The sequence below is a fragment of the Ochotona princeps genome, chromosome 18 (assembly GCF_030435755.1).
Source record: "Ochotona princeps isolate mOchPri1 chromosome 18, mOchPri1.hap1, whole genome shotgun sequence".
NCBI classification, from domain to species: domain Eukaryota; kingdom Metazoa; phylum Chordata; class Mammalia; order Lagomorpha; family Ochotonidae; genus Ochotona; species Ochotona princeps.
Window position 1 is genome coordinate 19,772,097 of NC_080849.1, and position 19,986 is coordinate 19,792,082.

General features: G+C 39.9%; 1 protein-coding gene across 5 annotated transcripts in view; it reads left to right on the forward strand.

Moving 5' to 3' along the window:
* DYM (dymeclin) overlaps window positions 1-19,986 on the forward strand; it is a 323,209-nt gene that overhangs the window by 136,383 nt on the left and 166,840 nt on the right. Inside the window, exon 14 of one of the 5 annotated variants that reach the window (XM_058676971.1) lies at window positions 15,202-15,366. The exons of the other annotated variants lie outside the window; for them this stretch is intronic. Within the exon in view, the coding sequence (XP_058532954.1) occupies window positions 15,202-15,366 (165 nt within the window). The remainder of the gene's footprint in view (window positions 1-15,201; window positions 15,367-19,986) is intronic. 5 annotated transcript variants of the gene reach the window in all.

Below are 19,986 nucleotides of genomic sequence, written 5' to 3' on the forward strand. Positions count from 1 at the left end.
TGCTCTGAGGGTTCTGTTCTAGTGGTTTTGATTGTTCTGAAATGCTGTTGATCTCACAGATTAAAGGGTGAGAAAATCCTTCGAGAGTCCTTTGGCTGACATAGTCTTCCTCAGAGTCTCCATTCACCCAGACATGCAGATGTATTTCTGTAGGTCTGAATTGTCCTTCCACTTAACAGTGTTTTTCAAACAGTTCAACCCATAGTACACATTTATGTTTTTCCTACTGAGAATTCTTTATTGTCCACAATACTCTCTTCTAGTCCTTGTAGCTTTTTTTGTAGTAGATTATTTTGTGCAATAGTAGTAAATATATGTAATTATTGTGTCTTATGTTGTTTTCTTGTCATTTAAATTTCAGTATGTTTATAGTTTGAGTCTTCCACTAGATTCTGAGTGGTTAAAGAGTAATTGTTGGTTAATTTTCATGTAATTTACATACAAAATAGAAGGAAGACACAAAGAACTAGTAGCTATTTATTAGATCTGAGACAGATAGGAACTTAATTTCTTCTGTCATGATATAGGTCTTTTTATCTTTTTTTTTTAAAAGATTTATTTATTTTATTACAAAGTCAGGTATACAGAGAGGAGGAGAGACAGAGAGGAAGATCTTCCGTCTGATGATTCACTCCCCAAGTGAGCCGCAACGGCTGGTGCGCGCCAATTCGATGCCAGGAACCAGGAACCTCTTCCAGGTCTTCCACACGGGTGCAGGGTCCCAAATCTTTGGGCCGTCCTCGACTGCCTTCCCAGGCCACAAGCAGGGAGCTGGATGGGAAGTGGAGCTGCCGGGATTAGAACTGGTGTCCATATGGGATCCCGGGGCTTTCAAGGTGAGGACTTTAGCCGCTAGGCCACGCCGCCGAGCCCTGATATAGGTCTTTCTTGGATCTGCATTTCTCTTTTTATGAATGGTTATTAGAAGAATGGCACTTTGGTTTGTTTTCCTGCTTGTTGCTAAGTATTCTACTTCATTCGGCTTGGCTTTGTGGGGTAGCAGGATAGACCACAGCCTGCGACACTAGCATCCCATGTGCACACCAATTTAAGTCCCTGAGTACTCCACTTCTGATCCAGCACCCTGTTAATCTGCCTTTGAAAGCAGCAGAAGACAGTCCAAGTACTTGGGCCCCTACACCCCTATGGGAGACCCAGTAGAACTTCCTAACTTGAGACTGGTCAAGCTCCACCTGTTGGCAGGAGGGAGGGGGGAAGCAGTTGTGTGCCCAGTGGAGGGAAGATTCATTTCCAGCTCTCTCTCTCTTCTACTCGTCCTCTCTCCTTCCCTCCCTACCCCCACCCCTGTAATTCTACCTTTCAAATAAATAAATCTCAAAAAAATAAAAGACCCAAACAAAGTGACTGTCTTGCTTCCTTCATATTCTCTTTTGTCCTATCTTGCCCATTTCATACACTCACCAGTTTCAACTTTCACATTGATAGACATGTGGTCTTTCACATGACATGCTAGTTTGGGAGGCTGGTAGGTATATTGCTAATTTGCTTCCATAATAATCCAAAGAGATTCATTGAATGAATAATTGATATTAACAAGAGCTTTCGTAGCCATTTCAGATTGATCAGTTGTGAGACGAACTGTGTTCTTCTATTTGCTGTTCTAATTGTTTCCTCTCTAGTTCTCTTTTGCTGGAAGAAAGTAGAACATTTTTTCTTTAGTTGGAGACCTAGAGATATTAAAACTATTGAACATTTTGTACTTCTATGAAGATAGATCATGAAATTCTCTTAAGACTAAAAAAAACTTAGTATCTGATGCCTTAGAGAAAACTTCTTATGTAAGTTCCTGTTCCAGTGATTTATAGAGCTGTGCTCACTTCTAAGGAAGGAAGTAATTTTATGTTTATGGTTATGCCTGTGAATCCCAGCCCAGCCTAAACTATGCTGCCAATATAGTATAAAGGAATTGTGCTACATAGAAACTCTCATAAATAAGATAACCTGTGTATCATTGAATATGGAACATAAATCTTTGTTTTTGTCCAGTGAACCAAAGAATATTGTGCTTTTTTATGCCAAACACTGCATTAGGTTCTAGGGAAACAAAAATAAAAATTCAGGGGCTGATGTTGTGGTACAGCATAATAACTGCCGACCATAATGCTGGCATCTTATGTGGCCATCAATTCAAGTCCTAGCTGTTGCACTTCGCATCTAGCTCCCTGCTGGTGCACCTGGAAAAGCAAAGGAATATGGCCCAAGTCCTTAGAGCCCTGCACCCTGGTGGTGCAGGGTTCTTGCCTGCTGCATTCAGTCCCAGCCCAGTGGAGGCCACTGCAGTCATTAAGGAAGTGAACCAATAACAATCTCTTTTTTATCTTTGTCTCTCCCTTTGTAACTCAGCCTTTCAAATACAAAATAAATCTTTTAAAAAGAAATAATGACAACAATAACAATGAAAATAATAGTAATACAATAGTTTCCTTCCAAGAACTTATGATTGAGAGGGGGCTAGATATAAAGACAGTTACAAATGCATTTTGTAAAGATGGGATGTTGATAGTCAGCATACAGCTTACTGTTCCCAGAAGGGGCAGCACCAAGCTATGTCTGATGGTCTGCTATAAAAGTCACATGTGAAAAATGGAGGAATTAGAGGATGGGATTGAGTGAGCATCTCCAGAAAATTGGCAGCAAAGATCCAGAGAAAAGTGATTACAAAGCTGGGTTCCCCGTTCCTTTCTCCCTTCCCCTTCCCCCTCCTCCTTCACTTCCTCTTCTCTTCCTCTTTTCTCCCCAAAAAGTTGCAGGGTGTCCCTCCATTACTGCGGCAGTCAGGAGTTAGGATGTAATAGCCCACAGCATTTGAGTCCAACATTTGGCTTTTCATCTCCACCCACTCACACCATTGAGCTTGAATTTCATGACGACTGCATTCCTGTAGCAGACAGCACCCATCATCCTTGCCCGCCAGCTCAGAGATGTGGGTTTAGCGTGTGTCACCACACCCATGTGGGTAATAGGGTGAGGGAGTGTGTGAAAAATGACTCTGAGATGGTGTTCTGATGATGAATTCTTGGCATACTTTCTGTATATGTGTGAATACTTGTTCTGATTTTAATAATCCCAATAGATTTGCAACTCTTATGAATATATACCATTTTATCTGTATATTTTTTCAGCTCTTGCTAGAGAAAGGATGTGACATAAATATTTAATCCATCTCAACAGAATTGGCCTTATTTCACAGCTCCACATCATCTAACCTCACTGATCTAATACTTGTGGTATTTGTATTGAAAAATCACAACTTAGAACTCAGGTTTTTTCAGAAGAATTTTACAATGGCTATAAATCACTTTTGTCAAGAGGAAGTTTGTAAAATAGAATGACTTTAAAAGGGAGCAAGATTTTTGATGATTGTAAAATGTGCTGAATTGTGCTGTTTTATACGTATTTGTGAACCCAGTCTTTCCATTATCTTTTTAGTGTTTGCATCACACGTTAGTCGGTGTGTGAAGATATATAGGCGGCTAAGACTATTTTTTAGCCCCCCACCCTGATGTTTTTTCTTTTATTTGAAAAAGGCTTGAGGGGAAGCATGCAGACTTGCTCTGATCCACTGATCACTTTCAAAATGTCCACAGTGAGTGGGACTGGGCCAGGCTGCAGCGGGAGCCTGGACCACAACCCAGGTCTCGTGTGTACGTGTGTGGGATAGCACTTGGTCTGTCATTGTTGCATCCCAAGTTCTAGAGACAGAAACCAGAGACTGGCTTTGCAGCTAGGTGCTCCGCTATTGGATGTGGGCATCATCAGTACTAGACGAAATGCCTACCCAAGATGGTTACAAATCTAGTATGTTGTCATCGTTAATGTCCCTCAAAGACTAGATTCAGAAAAACAATTTTCTTAATTTTTCCAGATGCTACAAAAAGGTAAATTTTAACATTTTAGGACAAGTCATGTGTCTGAGGCCTATTTCTGTAATGAGAGCTTATGCTTGAGGTCTTTTTTTTTTTCTTTCTTTAGTCAATTCAACTCCCACTGGAATTAATTTGGTGTCCGTGGGAATCATCATTTCAATGCATGCTGTCAATCCATCACTTCCCTGATACTGGGAAGAACATAATGAAATTGAAATGCTTCTTTTAAGATATAAATTGTTAAAAAAAATCCCTAAGAGATAGTTTTAGGTAAATTTTGTTCTTCCCTTCAAAAATTTCCATCAATGTTTCTTTTGTCCTGACTCTGGTTCATGAAAAGAAAGTGTTGGCAGGGATAAATGTTTCCATTGGTGGGCTTTTAGACCTTATTAGACCACAAGCAGAGTAGACAGTAGCACAACTATTAACACTGCATGACACAGCATCAAGCCGTATAGAACTGTGTGTGGCAGGGAACCACAACTTCGCATTGCTGCATGTCCTTACTGGGCATTTGCAGAACGAATGTCTGAAATGAATGACCATGATGGCATTCTTGTGAATAGTTGCTTTGTCTAAAGTTAGAAGACTTAAAAAAAAAAAAAAAAAAAAAAAAAAAAAAAAAAAAAAAAAAACCTACATGCCAAATAGAAAAGAATGCTGCTAATAAGTTTGTCTGTTTTCCCACTGCTGTAAAAGGAGATCGTAGCCTCTTTCAAACAAGGGGAAGGGCTGGTGCAGTAGCTCAACAGGCTAATCCTCCGTGCTGAGTGCTGACATCCCATATAGGCACCGGTTCGTGTTCTGGCTGCTCCACTTCCTATCCAGCTCTCTGCTTGTGGCCTGTGAAAGCAGTCGAGGGACCTTTGCAACCCTGCATCAGCATAGGAGACCTGGAAGAAGTTCTTGGCTCCTGGCCTTGGGGTTGGCTTGGCTCTGGCTGTTGCAGCTGTTTGGAGATTGAACCAGCACATGGAGGAACTGTTTCTGTCTGAAACTCTGCTCTTCCAACAAAAACAAATCTTAAAGGGGGGTGGTGATGATATACTTAATGAGTGCACATAGGTTTCCATCTGCTTAGTCTAACATGTTTAGATACCTAGTACATGGTGACTATCACTCTTCCTAAAACTTTGTCTTTTTAAAGGTTTATTTGTTTTACTTGAAAGAGCAAAAAAGAAAGGGGGCAGAAAGAGAGAACTTCCATCTGCTGGTTCACTTCCCAAATGGCAACAACAGCTGGAATTTGTTTAATCCAAAGCCGGGAGCCAGGAGATTCCTTCAGGTCTCCCATAAACTCAGGTCCAAGGACTTGGATTGTGTTCCACTGCTTTCCCAGGCCATTAATAGGGAGCTGAATCAGAAGTGGAACAGGGTCTGGCACAGTAGCCTTGTGGCTAACGTCCTGGCTTTGTGCTTGGTAGAATCCCTGATGGGCACCGATTCATGTCCCAGTGGCCCTGCTTCCCATCCAGCTCCCTGCTTGTAGCCTTGGAAAGCAGTAGAGGATGGACTAAAGCCTTGGGACCCTGCACCCGCCTGAGAGACCTAGAAGAAGCTCTTGGCTCCTTGAGGACACTTGGGGAGTAAATCAGTGGATGGAAGATTTTCCTCTCTGTCTCTCCTCCTCTCTGTATATCTGAATTTCCAATAAAAACTTTAAAAGATCTTTTAAAAAAAGCAGAGCAGCCAAAACTCAAAACTATTGCCCATATGGAATGCTGCTGCTTCATGGGGAGGACTCACATATTATACCAGTGAGCCAGCCCCTTAAAACTTTTTCTTTTTGGGTAAAGTTTTGCTTTGGTAGTGTTTGAAAATCATTGCTTTTAATTACATTGTTTTGTGTGAAAAAATGAGATTTTATAAACTGTGTGGAAGACTTCAAAGACAAGTTCAAGTTCTCAAAAACATTCCTGGAAATAATGTTTGTCCCTATGATGTAACATAGTTAATCCATAGTTACTACCAAATTTATGTCTGAATCTAGCAAATATTTCCAGACCTTTCAAAAGCAAGCAAGTATTTGACCAAGAAAGTTGTAAAATTGGCATCTGAAATATTTTGTTGTTTTTAACGTTTCTAAAATTGTTTAAACGTTTTTGATGGATTTCTAGCCCAATGTGAGTGGCTAATTTAGGGTAGAATACTTATTGAAAATTTTCCAAATCAGAGAAAATGATTAAATATTCTTTGTTAATGACAACATACATTTTAATTGAGTACAAATTGTATTCTGAGGCTTGGCATAGTAGCCTAATGGCTAAAATCCTTGCCTTGCATATGCTGGGATCCATGTGGTTGCCGGTTCATGTTCTAGCTGCTCCAGTTCCAACCAACTCCCTGCTTGTGGCTTGTCAAGGATGGCCCAAAGCCTTGGGACCCTGTACCTGTGTGTGAGACCAGGAAGAAGCTCCAGACTCCTGGCTTCAAATTAGCTCAGCTCTGGCCAATAAAGTCTCCTGGGGAGTGAATCAGCAGATGAAAGATCTTTCTCTCTGTATCTTCTCTTCTCTGTAGATCTGCTTTTCAATAAAGATAATTAAGTATTTTTTAATTTATTTTTCATAAGTATTTTTTAAATAAAGGATCTGACTTTCAAAAAAAAAAAGTAAACCTTTAAAAAAAGTTGTACTCTGTGAATCTCGGGTTTTCTTACTTTGATTTCTTTGGCAACCGAGGTAATAGAAGAGCTTAGAAAGTATGTTTCCGTTACCATGTTAAATTGTCAAGGGAGGTCCTTTTTAGGGTTCTGATCTCTGCTACTTTCTAGACCTGGCAGTGGCACTCTTAACTCATTTCATCCTTTCTGAGCTAGTCCTGGACTGTTCCTTTCGATGTATTTTCCAGTGCCAGGGCCAGTTGTTTAATCCTTCATACTGGAGATTCCCAGGATGCTCATTGCTGGCAGTAGGTTCAGCTCCAGGAAAAATGGCTTCTGTTGCCAGGGAGTTAAATGATTCAAGGGTGTGCTTCTACCACTGTTGTGTAGTTTCCTTACATTTGTTCCAGATTTTCCTTTGCTTATTTTCGTGGATATGGAGTTTTATTCTGTGTAAAATAGCCTAAAATTATGTGTGTGTGCTATTTTATGATTTTTTTTTTTGGTTTGCAAAAATCTCTCCTAGAAACTGAATGCATATGTAATGCATGTAAATGAGCTAATCAATGGGATTAAGGTCACAGAAAACCTTATATTCAGCTGATGTTTTAATGAGTAGAATTTTTAATGTTTGAGCAAGATGAACTATTGGTCATCGGTGACTGTGTTGTCAAACCTTGGGGTGCATTTTCTGTCTTTCTTGCCTTCGTGGTTGTGTTGGGCACTGTTAACTTTTTTTTTGTCCCTACAATCTCTTCTTAGTTTCTTGGTCTTCCTTATGGTTGTCTTGGCCTCTCAACATTCTTGCAAAGTTTACTTTCCTCTATCTAGACTTAAAATGATCTCTGACCTTATTAAATGTTGGCTCTTCTCAAGGTCATCCTGTGTGTGTTTGGGCTGCTCTAACAGAGTACCATGAAATGGGTGGCTGATGAAGAGCTGACTTTCAGGTCTCACAGTTCTCAAATTGTGGACATTCAGGGTCAAGGAATCAGCAGATCTGATGGGCCACAAGGGCCCATTGGCTCCTTCATTGATGGGAGTTTTTTCCTGAGTCCTCATACCGTGATAGGAAGAAGGGAGGAAGCCAGCTCTCTGGGGACTCTTAAAAGGACACGAATCCCCTGTACAAATTGTGCATATTTATGAAGTACTGTGTGGTGTTTCATTGCATGTGTATGTTGTGTGGTATTCAGGCAGTATTTGATATTTCTTTGTAGTGGATACATCCATAATATTAGGTGTGCACTTTCTGTGGAGGTAGACAGCATGTTAACATTATCTAGAGTCACCTTACTGTGCAAGTGAATCCCAGAACCCCTTTCCCCCATCCTCCTAGAACCCACTACCCCTCTGTCAACCTTTCCTAACACTTTGATTTCAGGCTGTTCATCTTTGGCCAAGGGAGACCCTGTGTGTTGTCTTATAGGTCCTGTTTTCAAAACTCCCTTTGTGCTTGGGAGTTTCCTGCCTTTCTAGCTGTAAGGCCAGAGGACACTAAAGATTCTTTTGTACATTTCCTTTCTCAGACTTAAAACAACCTTTATTCAAGGGAATTGTTTTCTTTTGGTGGGTATGATATTTAGAAACTACAATGTGCCTTTTGTTGCTCTCACTTGCCTAATTACTCTGGCAAGGACTTCCAAGATCATGTTGAACAGAAGAGGCAGGGATGGACATTTTTGTCTCATTCAAGGTTTTGGAAGGAAGGCTTTCTTTTTTGTGTGTGTGTGTGTAGCATGAATTTTTTTTAACATATATTTTTATTGCATTTCCTTTTTTTAAAACTAATTACATTGCATTATGTGATACATTTTTTTTTTATGCACTGGGATTCTCCCCACCCCTCCCAAAACCGTCCCCCCACGGTGGATTGCTCCACCTTGTTGCATTTCCATAGTTCAAATTCAGTTGACATTCTTTCATTGGAGGTATTTACCAAGCATAAAGTCCAGCATCTTATTGTCCTGGTAAGTTCAGTGGTTTCTTGGTGAGACCATCTCTGGTCTGAAGGTAGAGCCGGCAGAGTATCATTCCAATCAATTAAAAGTCCCAACATAATATTTCCAACCATTTACAACATTATGGCATTAATTGACATGGTATTGATTAACCAATATGTTAATAGGAAAATGCAGGTTCTCAACCACAACCTGTGACTTCTTCATAGACATTTCAATTTTGGTTTACATTCAACCGTATTCTATACACCTTAAAATGGCTTAGATTGCTATTCAGCTGTCTCATGCCTATTTTAATTTTAGTCTTTAGCAGTTTATAGCATTGAAGCATGATTTCGCTGAACCTGGCTGTTTTTCAGGTGGTCTAACTCTATAATTCTAACAGGATATATGTCAACAGTTTAGGTGAGCATGTTTAGGAGGGGTGTGCAGAGAAATCTTCCATACCCCAGTGAGGAGTAACTAATCTTTGTGTCCCACCCAGTGAGGTATAAGTGCATCCCCGCTGACCGTTGGAAGGAAGGCTTTCGATGTTTCACTGTTGAGTATTGTGTTAAGCTGTGGACTTCTTGTATATAGCCTTTATTTTGTTGAAATATGTTTGTTCTATGCCCAATTTGCTGAGTGTTTTTTTTAACTTTTATATAGCTTTTTAAAAAATAATTATTTTTCCTTTTGATGATTTTTACATGGTTGATTAGGGTGATTAAGTGTCAAGCACTACAGGAAGGTGAGCGAGACCATTATTTCCATATTTTCTTTTTTTCCTTCCTATATCTAGGGAAAGGGGGGGACAAGGAGAGAAGTCATACCCAGCCTCCCAAACATCTCTGCACCCTGGGAGGGAGAACAATCACCTGACACCACCCCAGGGTACCCCATGTGGGGCATGCTCTGGGGGTCCCGCTCATGAGGTTTAGATAATTCAACACTTCCAAGTTATTACCAGTCTTGCACTCCAAGCACGATGAAATCTCTCCAGAATCCACTGGTTGACATGGTCCACCTTAGAGTCTGTGTTTGCCCATTTATTCACTGCCAACACTTGGTTCTGTCCTCCGCCCTTTGTTGTACCAGGTGTCCTCTGCAGACCCCAATCTATTGCCATAACTTCCATATGCATCCAGATATGCTGCTTACTGCTCCATCTAAGCCACTAAGGAGGCCCAGTTCAGACACATGCACTCCACAAACATACCATGGAACCTGCAATTCTCTCCATGGTTAGGGTTCTGAGTCCAGCGATTCAGTTGGGGGAATCCCCAGAGATACTTCATCTGAGGGGATCCCAGACCCAATTCTTGTGTGTGAATGCCAATACAAGGTCTGGCACCTTCCATCACCCCAATCAGCTTATGAATATGGTGATGGTTGCAATTACTGCATCAGTTCTGTCTCCAGCCCTGTACTTTTATATAGCTTTTACTTGCAATAGTCTCAAGATGGAAGTAAGCCAAATGTTCATCATCAGGTGACTGGATAAAACAATGGTAAATATGAAACACCTGTGTTATGTATAGTACGATACTATTCACAGTGAAAAGGAACAAGTACTGATACATTAGACAGGAATTACAAAATAGTTTTGCTGAACAAAGCCAAAGAAATTATGCTGTGTGTGTCTATGCAAAACTCTAGAAATTTCAAACAAATCTATAGCAACAAAATCTGAATCTTAAGTGATAGTAGTTCTGAGGAGAGGGAATTTTTGCAAAAGAATACAGGGAATAGATAAAGTTGTTTTAGCCATCACCTGCTTCCTCCTAGGGTACACATTAACAGGAAGCTGGAAATGAAAGTTAGAGCTGCAGTCAAACCCAAGCGCTCAGATATAGGATGTCAGTATCAGACCAAATGCTCACCCTTCACAAACTTTTAAAATATCGTATTGGCTACACACCCTATTCTTGGAACAATTTTGCTGCATTCTAAAAACTCATTGTGTTGTATTTCTATGTTTATTTGTCGCAAAGATTCTCGGGGGTCTTCCATCCAGCAGGCCCCAAGATCACCAAAGAGTGAGGTGACAGAGCTCTTCTGCAGCAGAAACACTGGAGACAAACTGGTGTTGGAGTATGACCGTTTATTTGAGAGAAGTCACAAACTTATATAGGAGAAGGGGGCAAAAAGGCGGTCCTAACAGTAAAACAACATTGTGACCAGCTAACAGATATATCTATCTCTCTGGACCCTCCAATGAAGTTAAAGATCAAGAAGCACAGAAAATTGTATCTCAGGGCAGATTTATTATCTGCTGAAAAGCAGGATGAATTTGATTTCCTAGCGTTGTTTACAAAGGAAGTCCTAGCAGAGTAGGGAAGAGAGACTGGGGTGCATCCCATCACTGTTGTATGCCCAGTGAACACTGTTGTTGTATGCCCAGTGAACTGTTGTTGTATGCCATGTTGGGGTCTGTTAGCCATGGCCCTAGTGTACTATGTGCCTATGGCCTTCCATATGGGCTAGGCAGGTGGAGATCCAGGGGTGATCTCCCACACAAGATATTGCTAAATTTCTTGTTAAATTTTTTTCACTGACCCACTGGTTATTCTTAAACGTATTTTCAATTTCTGATATTTTTGAATTTTCTGGAATTCTTGATTATAGATTTCAAGTTTCATCCCATTGTGGATAGGAAAGATACTTAATGCAGTTTCAGTCATCATTGTTAGGTTTTTGAGGGGTCCTATAGTATGTGAACTGTCTTTGTACACTTGAGAAGAGTGTGTCTTCTGTTGCTGCTGTGTGGACTCCTCTGGGTGTGTCTTTAAAGACCATTGCATGTAAAGGGTTGCTCAAGTTCAGTGTTTTCTTGTTAGTTTCTTCCTGAATGATTTTTTTCCATTGTGGATTTCCGTTGGATTTTATTCCAAAGTGGGATATTCACCTTTCCCATACTATTATTTTACTACATAGGATAAATTATTATACATATTTACTGTTCCTGTTTCCTTTGGATGAATTGGTCCTTTTATCATTGTACAATGAACAACTTTGTCTCTTTTCAAAGTTGTTTACTTTTAGTCTGTTTTGTCTGATCTAAGTTTAACTATCCCTGCTCTTTTTGGTTTCCATTTGCATGGAATATTTTATCCATGCCTTTTCTTTCAGTCTATATATGTCCTTAAAAGTGAGATGATTCTTTTGTAGAAAACGTAGGAAAGGAAAAAGTGAAACTGTGACTCTTTGCTGATGGCATAGTCTTTTATATATAAAATCCTACAGACTTTCCCTAAAAGCTGCTGCAAACAAAGCAAATATAGCAAAATTGCTGAATACAAAATCAAAACACAAGAATCAATGACACTTTTGTTTACTGTGAATTCTCTGAAAAGGAAATTGGGGAAGCAATCACATTTACAATAGCTACAAAAAAGATAGAATACTTAGCAGTAAATTTAGCCAAAGAAGTGAAAAGTTTGTATATGGAAAGCTGTAAAATGTTAATGAAAGAATTGAAAAAGACACAAATAAATGGAAAAATATCCAGTGTTCATGGATTGGATGAATTATTGTACACATGTTCATGCTATTCAAAGAGATGTATATATTCAATGCAGTTTCTATCAGAATTCTAATGTCATATTTAATAGAAATAGGAAAAAAACTTAAAATCTATTTGGAACCACAAAAGTCTCTGATTAGTGAAGGCAAGCATGAGCAAAAAACAGAAACAAAACACTACAAAGCTAGAGGTATTACAAGGTGTCCTACAGAGCTGTAGCAGTTAAAGCAACATGAAACCCCTCAAACACACAGAAAAGATACATTGAGGTATGCAACAGAATGAGGAGCCCAGCAATGAGCGCACATGTGTATTCAGGTGTAATTCCAACATAGTTGTCAGTGATACACACTGGGAAAAGGAATCTTCAGTAAATGGTGTTGAGAAAACTGGATATTTACCTGCAGACAAGTGAAACTGGACTCTCACCTCACACTGTGTCCAAAGGTAACTCAATATGGATTGAAGTCGTAAGTGTGAGATGTGTAAAAGACAATGACATCATTTAAAATATTTTTGTCTTTTCAGCCAGAAACATACTGATGGTTTTTTTCCCCATTTTTTTTGTACTCAGCATTTAAATTTCTACAGTATTCTTCACGTGTGTTCTAAACACTTGTTGCTAATTTACTTTCTTGCCATTTTATATCTCAGTGGGAAAGGAACACAGGGGAGTGAGAATGAGAACTGGGGACTGGGAGGATGTGCAGAACATTCTGGTTTGGTTGTGACCTTTCCTGGTGGTCATCTCATGTCTCTTTAAATTCTATTTAAGCATATAAATAAGAAAATAACTTAGTAAAAAGTTGCTGTAACTGTATGTTGTAATTTTATTGTCAAAGTACTGTAAACACATTATTAGAAAACTTGCCTCTAGGATCTTTTTTAAGCATTTCACTTTTGCGTGTGGTTTTTGGAATCTTGTACAGACTTGAATGTTGTTCTAGGACAGAACATTTTCATACTTTATTTTGGTAAAGCATAACCATATCAAGTAACATTGCAGAACTATATGTTGCATAATCTTGGACATTTTCATATAAGAAGTCAGTAAAGAGGTTTTACTTTTTGTGAAAGTTCAACTCTTAAGTAACAGGGACTGTTTTTTATGGGATAGCTCCAGACCACATTTGCTTACTTCCCACGCTCTAGTTTTTCTGATGTTCCAAGCGTTAAGTGTAGAGGTCAGAATGACATTTCAGTGCTCTGAATTTCAACTACATAATTTTAAAATGAGTATTATTTAGTGTATCAAAATGGCCAGTTCTGTTTTCTTTTTTGTTTAAGTTAAAATAATTTAAAAATAAATAAATCTTCAAAAATAAGTTCATTTTTTTGAAATGTTAGTATTGTAGTCATTCTTAAAAACCTTTTTTCTTGGGACCAGCATTTTAGCACAGTGAGGTAAGCCACCACCTGCAATGCTGACAAACCAAATGGGCACCCATTCAAGTCTTGGCTGCTTTACTTTCCATTTAGCTACCTGCTAATGTGCCTGAGAAAGCAGCAGGAGAGGACTCAAGTGCTTGATGAAGCCCCTGGCTTTGGAATGACATAGTCCCAGCTGTTGTGGTGATTTGTGGCCATTTGGGATGTGAATTAATGGATGGAAGATATCTTCCTCTGTGTCTCTACCTTGCTCTGTCAAATATGTAAAATAAATTATTTTTTTAAAACAAGACAAATGTTTTTTATCTGAAATTACAGACTTAAAAAAGTTAAGTATGCATAAATCTACAGTAACAGTACCAAGAATTTTAATGTACCATCTGGGTCTCCTCCATGGGTATAGGCCATCCTCCACTGCTTCCTCAGGCACAGTAGCAAGGAGCTGGATCAGGAAGTAGAACAGCTAGGAATCAGATCGGTGCCAGTATGGGATGCTCACGTCCCAGGAAGTGGCTTAATCCGCCACAGTGTCAGCCTCTAAAATGTTTTTTAAAGTCTACTTTTTCTTAGACATTATCACCTTCTCAAGAACTTTTGGGTTCAGTGATATTTTGTTATTTCCTAATATCTCCTTTCCCCCTAGGTTGCAGGCTTTAAGCAGATGGTGATGTTGTAATTTGTTCCTCCCCCTGTCCACAGCTCCAAAAAAATTCCTGCATGCAGTAGGCAGTGGTTGGTTGGTTAGTGATCAAATGAAAAAGCAGATTTTCCATTTGTGGAAGTTTTCAAGTTGTCCTGCTTACTGATTTTGTTTTGAATTGAGCCTAGCTTAAAAATCAGCTGCCTCTTCTGTGGTAATTTGATAAACCTTTTTTTTTTTTTACCTTGATTCTTGGTTCTCAAAGGTTCGTGGTCTAGCCATATCACTTCGTGTGTTCACTGTTCGGTCATTCACCTTGCTACATTAGCCCTGCATTTCCCTATGTTTAGATGTCCTGCAGTATGTCCAGTGACATTGCTGAAGAGGAGAATAGCAGTGATAACTACTGCTCTGTTCCTCTGATTGTTTTACTTTGTAAAATTGAGGCTTGCAGAGCTCAAATACCCCCATTTTAAAGCTTGCAGTGGCCGAGTTGTATCCAAAGTTCTGTTTTCTGACTCCTAATTCAGTATTCCCTTTCTCATAGCACTTTCATGTTTTTCAGTGTTATTTCCTGTCTGCCAGGACTGTATTTGCAATACTGTGAAGAGAAAATAGCTGATATCACTTTGCGTTACCAGGACAGATTTCTTGTCGTTCACTGATGACACTCTTACATGCTGAGGAGTTTTGCCTGTAAACAAATTATTTTCCTCTCTTGTAAATAAGTTTTATTGTTTAGAGTAGTTTTATGTTCGCAGCAAAATTGAGCAGAATTCTCAGAGTTCCCACGTAGCCTCTGCCTTTCCTCCACTGCCAGCATTGCTGTACCACAGGAGTCTGTCACAACTGATGACCCGCTTTGATACATCCTTGTCACCCAAAGGCCGAAGTGATACTGGGCTTTGCCCTCAGTGAGTCCTAGTATCAACATCCTAGGAGTTTGGACGACGTGTAATGACCTGGAACTAACACTGTCTGGTCACATAAAATGCCCATCTGTATGTCTTTTCTGATTTGCTATCCTGGCAGATCTTTGCTCCATTTTGAGGTATTCATTTTCTTTTTAGAATTCTCTTCTAACAGTTGTTATTTTCATGGGCACCATCTAGTGAAGATACACAGAAAATTTTGAGGACATGAAAAATGATTTATTACTTCTTTTCAAAGGAAAACTCCTGTCTTTCTGTTTCTCTCCTTTTACCTTTGTCTTTCAGTTATACCTGCCGCCACTTGCGGAGATATGTTTATGTGTTGGACAAAATGTATTTCCCCCACTCTCACTGTTCTACGCTTCAGCATTGCTTCTCGACCCTCAGTGACAATGGAGAGGAACTCTTGTCTCTAACTTGCTCTCACATTCTCAGATCCTATGCTTCCAGGTTATTAACCTCTGCTGTCCATTTACTGCATGCTGCATGTTGTGTTTGACTGATAATTGCATGTTTTAGTGGAATACCTATGAATTTAATGGTTTGAGAGAAAACTGGTACTTGAAATGACACTAATTCTTTAAAACAATGGCTGAATTTGTCTTTGTAAGTACTTAGTATTGCTTTACAGGAGAAAAGAAAGCAGTCAGCCACATAGTTGTCATGTAAATGTGCTAGAATTTTTCTGAACTTTGTTCTCCCTGATTTAGTTTATAGTAGCTGGAGTGCTTTGTCTAATTTGTGTCTGAAATATACTCTGCAGTTGTAATTAATTGCAAATAAATTTTTAGTTCTCTGTTCGTGCTCCAAAAGCCCATCTGAGAGATAGCTATAGGGCTTCATTTATGTTCTAGTAGAGGCGCATTCAGTTGAGCAAGTTAGATTTCATTTGGGTGGTAGAAATTATTGTCATATTGGGATTTGTATTTCTTTCCCACTTTATTTACATACAGTGTAGTTCTAAAATCAAAGCTGTGATGTGTCATGTATGAATATAGATTAAACATAATGATGGTAGAAGTACTAAGAGCTAAGGTGTCGTTCTCAAATATCAAAGAGAATCAGCACCTGCTGTTTAGTATGTATCATGCACAAGAATAGGGGGACAGTATGATGTTGTCGCTTTGTGTATCCTAGGCAGCATTTCCTGTAAATCATAGCTGCCTTATGCAAGTGCTATACTGTTAACCCTAGGATGGTTTAAGGCAATGTCTTCACTGCCAAATAATTTAGAGAAAGAAGGGGAAAACTCCATGGCAACCTCAAACCAGAAAATAGAAAATAGTTGGAATTTAAAAATACTCTTCCAGATGAATCTTATAGAATCTTCAGGCTCCACATTCCACCTGTGTGAAAATGCTTCATTAGGAAAGGAAGATGGCATTGTGTCTAAGAGGGCAGACTTTTCTTGGTAGCAGAAAGAGTTCATGGACTGTCCTGGCAATGTTTATGAGGCTCTTTTTGAGTCAGTACTTTCCTTTTGAGAAAGGAAAGCATCAGGTATATAGAAAGGTGAGGGAGAATAATGAAGTCCTAAGTATATAACATAGGAGAGTTTGTCAGACTAGCCAGACTATCAAGCCAGTGACTTAGCAGTGACCTGCATAAAGAGAATGGATATCAGGTAAGTTAATGACACTGTTAAGAATCAGGGACAAGACTCTTATGGTGATGAGGAATGGGGAGAGCTGCTGGTGATGATTAAGTCTCAACTGGGCAGCATAATCGATCTCACCATGTATAGTGTACCAGGCAGGCCTCTGCACAAAACCAATAGGAGGGAATTTTTATGTGTACATAACAAGAGGGGAGCAAATAGAGAGAGTTATTTTAGGAATTGACTGGCATTTTAAGGGCTAGCAAATCTGAAATCTGTATGGCAGGTTGGCTGACAGGAAATTTAGATAAACATTGACATTGCAGTTTGGAAGCCTGTGTCTAGAGGGTAGACCAGTAGGCAGAGACACAGGTAGGGTTTCTATTTTATGTCTTGTAGTCTTGAAGTAGATTTCATCTTCTTCTTGAACCCTTAGTCTTTAACCTTCAACTGCTTGGATGTGTTGCACTTGGCGTTATCAAAGGTAGTCAACCTTCCTTCAAGTCAGGTGGTCCTAATTGTTACTCACACCTGGAAACACCTTCACAGAAACCTCTGGCCTGGTATTTGACTGAGTTGACATATCATACTGCGCTGCTCCTGTTTTTTCCTTCTGTGTGTCTTAGGAGTCCACCACACTGTACACCTTCTGAAAGTAAACTTTGCATATTATTCATTATGGTACCTTTTATACATCTCGTCCTGGCGCATTGCTAGCCCTCATGAATACAAACTGGCAGCAGATCCTGCCATTTGCCATTAGTGACAGAGGCCACTGTTACTTTCCTCTAGCATTGGCTCTCTTACTTAACAGGAGCACACAAGAAAGATGAATGCATGACCCACTGGAAGGAAATCGAAATGAAAGGGAAAGGACAAGGAAGACCGTGGGGAGAAATAAGAGAGAACTCTGGAGGGAGAAAGGAGATGAAGGCATAAGCAGAGTGTGTTCCTGCACCCGCCTGTGGCTCCCAGCACAGCCTAGTCTACACTCACTGTTTTTTTTTTTTTTTTTTATTATTGGAAAGGCAAATATACAGAGAAGAGGAGATATAGAAAGATCTTCTGTCCATTGGTTTACTCTTCAAGTGATTGCATCAGCTGGAGCTGAGCCTGTCCAAAGCCAGGAAGCCTGGAGCTTCTTCCATGTCTCTCTCATGGTTGCAGGGTCCCAAGGCTTTGGGCCATCCTCCACTGCTTTCCCAGGCCACAAACAGGGAGCTGGATGGGAAGTAGAGCAGCCAGAACATGGACGGGAACCCACATAGCATCCCAACAGATGCAAGGCAAGGATATAGCCATGGGCTATTGTGCTGGACCCCCACACTCACTTTCTAAACTGATGAGGAATTCCACTCATTTTCTTCTCTGCATTCAGCATCTTCCCTGGAATTCCCTCATACCTTACCCACTTTGATCTCTCTTCCCTGCTCAGTCCTCCTAGCTAGGGTTTGGGGTATTTAAACCTCCAAGGGTGTTTTGTTGTTGTTGTTGTTTTGTTTTGTTTTGTTTTGTTTTGTTTTGTATACAGTTTAGTTGGTGCTGGGGTCTCCCTTTCCCTTCCCCCAAGTTCCCTCCTCTCCCCTCTGTTCTCCCCTCCAGTCGCACAATAGATGTCTTTGGTGTACTTTCACAAGTCATCATGCTGCTGCTGGAGTGTCTCCCAACAATGTAGGAATTTTCAGTCATTTTGTTGTGAGTCCATTGTTATATCTATGGCCCTAATGGAGGTACAATGAGGACTAGATCTTTGTTATTTATGGGCAGTGATAAAAGGAACATTGACCATCTCAGGTAATTATAAACAGTCAGCCTCTTATGGATGGTTGAGTAATGAATTACACCACAAGATCTTATTAGAAAAGGTACAGGTAAGTAGAAAGTGACACATGGTAAGATTCACATGTAATATCCTTAGATTTGACATCATATTAACTTCTATTAGAACAAACATGATATCTGACCTTTTGGGATTGGCTCATTTTCCTTAGCATAATGGTCTCTAGTTTGGCCCATTTGGCCACAGAATTATATTTCTTTTTTTGTTTTTAATAGCCAAGTAGTATTCCATAATGTGGATGAACCAGTTTCCCTATCCAGTCCTCTGTTAGTGGACGTTTAGGTTGCTTCCATGTTCTTGGGATTGTTGATTGTGCTGCAGTGAACATTGAGGTGCATGTTGCTTTCTTGTGTAGCACATTTTTTGGATATATTTCTAGAAATGGTATTGCTGGGTCATATGGTAGATGAATTTCTAGTTGCCTAAGTGTTCTCCATACTGACCATGCCAAGGGTGTTTTTTCAATGCAAAGCCCTCCAACCATGGCATGACCTTTGAGGTGCATTGGTAATGAAATGTCAGATCAGAAGCTGAGCAAACATTTTGGGTACAGGAAAGTTTTCTGAAGGTTTTGCATTGGACCGGTTGCTGACAATCTTGTATCCTCCCTCCCTCATGTCAGGGCCACTGCCCCGGATGTGCTGTCTCTGGGCCTCCTGGTGTGCCAGGCTCTGTCTGTCTGCTCTGATTAGCAGAGAAGAACCACAGTACTAATAACGGTGTGGTGGCTAAGGATACAGGATCTGGAGTTTAGACTCCTGCCCCTCAGCAGCTTTCAGTGCCAGCCACACATCACTTGCTATCTGAGACAGTATACTGGACACTGTGCTGTTCAGGTCAGACCTCAGGATGTGGGGATGATTTGCGTAAAAGGAGCTATCTGGTCATCTTCACATGCCATGTTCATTTACCAGTGACTAACATCCTGCATCACAAACACGGTGACACATAGTCAAGTGTAGTTTTGTTTCTGCAACTGATAGATTTTCTTTTAACAGAACTACATGACACTGGAAGCCAAGGCAAGCCAAAGTCTGAATGGAGCAAAGACACATGATTTTGGTTATGTGGAATGTCTCAGACATAACTCAGTTCCTGGAAAGAAATACAAGCTTGTTCTTTAAACAGGGATTTCACCTCAGTCTAATCTGAATTACTTATACTCCACAAATGCCTACATCAGAGTCCTGGAGACAGGGGCTGGAAGCTCAACCCAAATCATCTGTCCCATGTTGGGGACCCAGTCACTTGGGCCATCCCTGCTGTTTTCCAGAGTCTCCAGTAGGAAGCTGAAGTCAGGCGTCACAGCCGGGAATCAAACCCACTCCTTCTGTTGTGGGATGTGGGTGTCTTAACACGTCTAACCAAGTTCTACTTTCTTGGGTGGAGTGATGAGTAAGTTTTTTGAAAATTCTATAAAATAAGAAAACACTTCTAGTTCCCCTTATTTTTAGTAGATTGTATATTTAACTTACATGTTTTGCTGAAATTGAAAGTTTAACTGCTAACATTATTTTAACTGAATGTGAGGCAAAAAAAAAATTTTTTTTATGAAGGAAAATCTGATCCAAAATGATTCTGTTGTTGTGGCACAGTTTGTTTTGACTTCACACATTCCTTTGGTATATTTGTT